The following is a 6,000-nucleotide window of genomic DNA, read 5'->3' as shown; positions in this document are numbered from 1 at the left end:
CCGTTACATAATGCTCACCATTAATGGTAGAATAATATGCATTTTATCTGCCAGGTGCGATTTAATAATTTTATACTTTTAGTTTCCTTGCTATACACGTCCTGGAGGAAGTGACAGCTCTGTGGATGAGCTATGAGTCTACCTGGATGCATGCTGCATGTCTGCAGCTGTGTGCAGGACGCATCTCAATGAGCTGCTCTTGCAGCAATGCACCAATGTGTGCCTACATTGCAGAATCTCAGCCTCACCAGCCATGGATATTGTGTAACACATTGCCTTTAAGTGTTTATGACACAATCAGGTCACATGCAATCAGACTTTTGAGGCTTTTCCAGAAACCGCTGCACAAACTGCTGTAATCCATCTATGCATGTGGCACCTTTTATCCATTTTGCCTATGCTGATACATAGAACTAATGTTTGTTAGTGATGATAATGGAAATGATGTGACAATTTTCAATCTGGAAAAAAATTACAACTTAGTATTTTAAGAAAGAAACGTGTGTAGAAACATAATCTCCGGAGCCGGAATTGTAGATAACTATGTTACTGAAGATGAGTTCTTCCATGTTATGGTTACCACGGGAACATTACAAGATTTAAAAATACATTTATCTGAAATATGAATCAATCAAGTACGTTAACCCGCCGAGCGCAGTCTATCGAGTTAATCCGTTAATGACTAGGGATGAGAAGGACTGTTCTTTTAATAGGTTCCAGGATTGTAAAATGTTAAAATCTGATCTTTTTATTCTCTCTCACAATTATTGCTCATTAGGAAGTTAATAGCGGCATCCTTTGAGCTGACGTTTCTGAGAGCTCTGCTACTCTCTCCCTCTTTTTTCCTCGCTCCCCCTCCCCCTTTCTCCTCCAGTTCTGCTGCTCTGGCTCTGAGCGTCACTCTGCATTCGACCACAGACATGGCGACAGTGGTCCAGCCCCTCACATTGGACAGAGGTAGGACAAGACGAGCACCTGCTGATGCTGTGCATGTGTGCTATTCATCAACGCTTTGGTGGGAAGGCTCTGATTTTCTAGGTAACAGCAGTGAAGCCTGGCAGAATATTGGGCAGAACAATATGTATCCTTATCTACTGTGCACTAGGATATGAGAGTATAGTCACCGGGGTCCATGGTGGCCTGGGGACAGGATACTGCTTAAGATACCAGATGATATTACGTTATCAAATGAGATCCTGTTATCTCATGGGTTCATTGACCTATAGACTTCTGAGGGATTATTGTGCCTGGGAATGACAGAGTAGAGGTAGGTAAATGTATATATGATGGCATCAATCAGTCACATGGACATAGAAGTTTTCATGTGTACACAGTGGGATGTGAACATTTCATGATGGGGGGACATAGCGGTGACACGTTGAAGGACAGCAGGCAGTTTTCCACAGCACCTGCAAGAGATAATGCAAGGACGGAGCAGGCAGACACTCTATAATCTAAGAATGGGCTGCAGAAGAGAAGGGGAGGACGTACAATTGTCTTAATCAGATGGTATAGGAAACTGTGACTGAAAGCACTTAATTAAAGGCAGGGTAAACAAGCGCGGAACAAAATGTCAGAACGCACAAATCGACGTCAGAAATTCATCATTGTCAGCCAAGCAATCAGAATTTGGTGTAAAGTTCTGTTGCTTATAGCTTAAAAATTTGCACAAAAATGTCCCGGCATGCAACATATATGTCAGGCAATACACATATGTCTTATTATGACATCTATTACCTGATGGTCGAACTCTCCAACACCATATATACATTATATTAATATGTTTCTCTGGATCTGGTACATTAGTCATACCTCACATGATGATGTGGCACCTGTATCTATTGTATGTTTAACATTAGTTACCAGAATTTAAGGTTTATATACATGACCCCAAAGTAATTAGAATACCGGCACATAATGAGCGATCTCTTACAATGTTATGGCTCTTTAATCCTACTCCACACTGATGAGGGGCAATACCCCGAAACAGCTGTCTGTGGATCGATACCTGGCCTTGGAATTCCCTTGTCATATCTTTAAACTCGTCAAGAGCTGGATATTGACTAAAAGGGCCACTTAATATGGTGGTTTCCTAAAAAGAGCCACTCCTTGGCTAGGTCCTTCCCGGAGGGATATCTGGCTATTTTCTGTGTCAAGACTCCTAACAGAGGCTCCATGGACCTTTTTGATTTGCAATGTTATGGGTCATTCAGACCCCAGTCCTCATCAGTCCGATCACGGACTACAATGTACAGACTGGCCGGTGGCTCTCCTGAACATGGACATATATGAAGCTGCCATGTTCTAGTTGGGAGACCCAAGATAGGATGTCTGATTGAGCGCTAAGTATAATTTTAATAATTTATTAATGCAGTTATTTTAGTTAATATTATTGTGGTACATTAGACACTGTTGATCATTTTTCTATTTCTGTAAGGGGTTTTGACAGTTAGAAGAGTGCAAAAACCTGACAGACCTCATTACATGTAAATGGGATCTGTTATTGGATCTCTTTGAAAATCTGTCAAAGCTGTCATTACTCTGATGTGGATGGAAGCCATGGATGTAGGGTGAACGGATTGGAACATATCGGCATCATTACCTTACAATAAAGATTACGGTATATTTATACAAACACCGTAAAAAAAGACAGTACTCACATTCTTAGTGGGGGCTAGTCATCTGAGCTGAATAGAAGCCATGATTGTAGAACGATCAGCACCATTTCCTTGCAATACAAGATTACTGACTACTGTGATGCTATAGACTGTCAGTTTAAACAACCTAAGAAGAATTACCGTACATTACTCATTTTTCTGGTTGAGGCAGACGTTAATGTTAAAGTATTTTCATTTACCAATAGTATTTTATTACAGGGAGATCATATTTGTTCTAGAAAGTATGGTTTCAAATTAAAGGGAACCTGTCATCAGAAATTTAGCTATAAACCTAAACGTTTCCCCCTCTGCAGCTCGTGGGCTGCATTCTAGCAAGGTTCCTGGACTTTTTGTGGCCCCTTTTAAACCAAATTAAATACTTTATAAACTTGTACCTTTTGCTATGTAAATTTTGTAAATCGTCCATGGGGGCGGGCTCTCTGCTGACCGTTGCTGTTCCTCCAGCACATTGACGCCATCCCCCCACGCTCCATTTCATCCATCAGGATGCCGCCCACTGCGCCCGAGGTGCCGCCCACGCCAGGATCGCTGGTAACGTGTGTCACAAGCACGAGATTATGGGCGGCGCTGTGATTGCATCGCAAGTGCCCACCCATAATCTCGTGGACGCGCTTTCCCCCACTGCCTCCTGCGTTCTGCGCAAGCACTCGCCGGCCAAATGACCCGACGTCACCTCCTTCCCATCTTACCCTGCAGCAGGGCAAGATGGGAAAGAGGTGACGTCGGGTTATCTGGCCAGCAAGCGCTTGCGCAGAACGCTGGAGGAAGAGGGGAAAGTGCGGTCACGAGGTTATGGGCGGCACTTGCTGATGACACTCACAGCGCCGCCCATAACCTCGTGCCTGCGCAAAACGTCACCAGCGGTCACACGTGCACACAGTGCACAGTCCCGCTACAGTCGCACAGCGCATGCGCGGGACCACGGGTGCCCAGGGGCGGCGTCCTGAGATATGAAATTCAGCGTTGGGGGCGGCGTAAATCTGCTGGAGGAACAACAACGGTCAGCAGAGAGCCCACCCCCATGGACGATTTACAAAATTTACATAGCAAAAGGTACAAGTTTATAAAGTATTTAATTTGGTTTAAAAGGGGCCACAAAAAGTACAGGAACCTTGCTAGAATGCAGCCCGGGAGCTGCAGAGGGGGAAACTTTTAGGTTTAAAGCAAAATTTCTGATGACAGGTTCCCTTTAAAGTACTTGCACTTAACTCAGTTGAACTTTTCTTTGCCAACTGAACAGCCACACATTGAAAGCACTTTTCTACATAAGCAAGTTTTATTGTCTGTTTTCCGTACAGTACACAATGAAAATTCATAGACTTTTATATTGTCAATTATTGACTGAGCAAATCATCTTGCTTTTCGTAGCTGAGATGACACATTGCATAACAAAGCCTTTATCTTTGGAAAAGTTCATGTGAAGGGTAACCCATTGGTCAAAACATGGGGCATATTACTGGCATCTATATTAATTTGACTTGACAGAGTAACCATGAAAAAGGAATATATGAGCAGATTGGCGAACAGATTTTCTATGATGTTAAAATCTAGCGAATGCTATGATAAGAGAATATTGTTGACTTGGTCATCATGCTGCAATACACTTTATTAGATACCTGCAGTCCTCATTAGAGGAAAACATCAGTCTGCCCCTGCTTATTAAATTCTAGATCATCTTCTTGATATAGATGGCCAACCACCACTAATGGAAACTGAAACAGGATCATTAGTTACAAAAGTGAAAATATATATCTGAGAACCCACTTAGTAGTGCGAAACGGTAGATAACAAAAAGACACCAAAGTGTTACTTTCTACATAAAAGTATGATGTTCTTGCGCCCTTTATCCTTTATGTTCTGTAGCAGCTGCTATGGCTATAGTTATGTCCATCGATGGTATATCCTCTATTTACTTGCTATTAGGCACATTTTTATGTAGTATGCAGCATCTAAATAAAGAAAGTGCCACGAAAATAATTAGAGATAAAAAGAAAAAAATAATTTCACGTCTAATGAGTTGCTTTAGGCTGGATTCACATACATCTGCCTCTGCATCTTTGTTTCCATCAAGCATTTAAATGTATGCTGATGTAAGAACCAGTGATGGGGGAGTGAGTTATTACTCAATCGACTTGAGTATCGTGGAGCTAAAGTACTCGGAGAGCTCGGCCGAGTATCGCGGGTGCTCCTATATTTTATCCGTGAAACAATGACCACAATGCTCAGGCTTTCTTCACATGATGTGTGCAGGCACCCCAGGGAGAGCTATTTGAAGTCTTTGAATGGCTATCACTAGTGTTAAAGCAACATTTTTGAATATAGTCTGACAAAAATAAATCGGCTATCCCTCTGGATGAAAATGCTCTGTTTATGGCCGGCTATATGTAGGCGGAGACTGGAACAGGCCAATCATTGACTTTACATAATCATCGTTGCTCGTGTAGAGCTCATCCGAGCATTTGACCAGCCTAAATCGAGGAACGAGCATTCGAGCATTTTAGTGCTTGCCCATCACTAGTGAAAATCAATTCCATTATTTCCAATGGGATGATTCACTCGTGTCCAGCTCATCTATTTTTGCACTGGACAGGCATTGGTCCGGTTTCCTGATCCCAATGTTTTACATTAGGGCTGAGTCAGACGTCAGTGATTTTCTCTTAGGCCGGAGTCACACTTGCGTACGACTCGCACGAGTGTGATGTGAGAAAATCTCGCATTGCACTCGGTCCCATGTAAGACAATGCTGCAGCTCAGATCTGCAATTTTTTCCTCAGCCCTGAACGAACTGAGGAAAAAATTGCAGCATCCTGCGATTGTCTGCGAGAGCCGTATCACTCGCAGCTATTCAAGTGTATAGGTGCGAGAGAAACATCGGACTGCACTCGGATATCATTCAAGTGCAGTGTGATATACATGTGACGCCCTGGACTAGCCAGGTAGTCACAAACATACCAACATACACACCCCCACCCTAGGCAGTTACAGCAGCCAAACACAAAACCCTTGTTGCCTCCCTCCATAGTCTGATGTCCACACCAGGTGGGGCGGAGCCAGGCGGTTGGCCCCACCCACCGAGGAGTTCACAGGCCTGTAGGCGGGAAAAGTGTCAGTTCAGTCTTGGAGGTGAAAGTGAGAGGAGTGAACACTTGGGTGTCTGGGTTGAAGCCCAGACACTGACAGCAAGGTTGGCAGACGGTGGTGGCTGTCTGCAGAAGTTGGTGGAACTCCGCAGAGCCGTAAGGACCGGGGTCGGGCGTCGGCCCGCCGGTACCGGACCAGGGAACGGAGTGAAGATAAGCACACAGGCAGGGCCATCAGACCC

The 6,000-nt window shown here is 43.8% G+C and overlaps 1 protein-coding gene across 3 annotated transcripts in view; it reads left to right on the top strand.

Moving 5' to 3' along the window:
- The first annotated feature begins 873 nt into the window (after positions 1 to 873).
- Positions 874 to 6,000, top strand: part of LIN7A (lin-7 cell polarity scaffold A) — a 144,076-nt gene continuing 138,949 nt past the window's right edge. For 2 of the 3 annotated variants that reach the window (XM_075344759.1, XM_075344760.1), the window contains exon 1: positions 874 to 957. In XM_075344759.1, the coding sequence (XP_075200874.1) occupies positions 921 to 957 (37 nt within the window). In that variant the 5' untranslated portion in view covers positions 874 to 920. The other variant, XM_075344761.1, reaches the window with a different exon arrangement.

The sequence above is a fragment of the Anomaloglossus baeobatrachus genome, chromosome 4, assembly GCF_048569485.1.
Source record: "Anomaloglossus baeobatrachus isolate aAnoBae1 chromosome 4, aAnoBae1.hap1, whole genome shotgun sequence".
Lineage (NCBI taxonomy): Eukaryota > Metazoa > Chordata > Amphibia > Anura > Aromobatidae > Anomaloglossus > Anomaloglossus baeobatrachus.
This window is presented reverse-complemented; position numbering and strand designations above follow the sequence as displayed.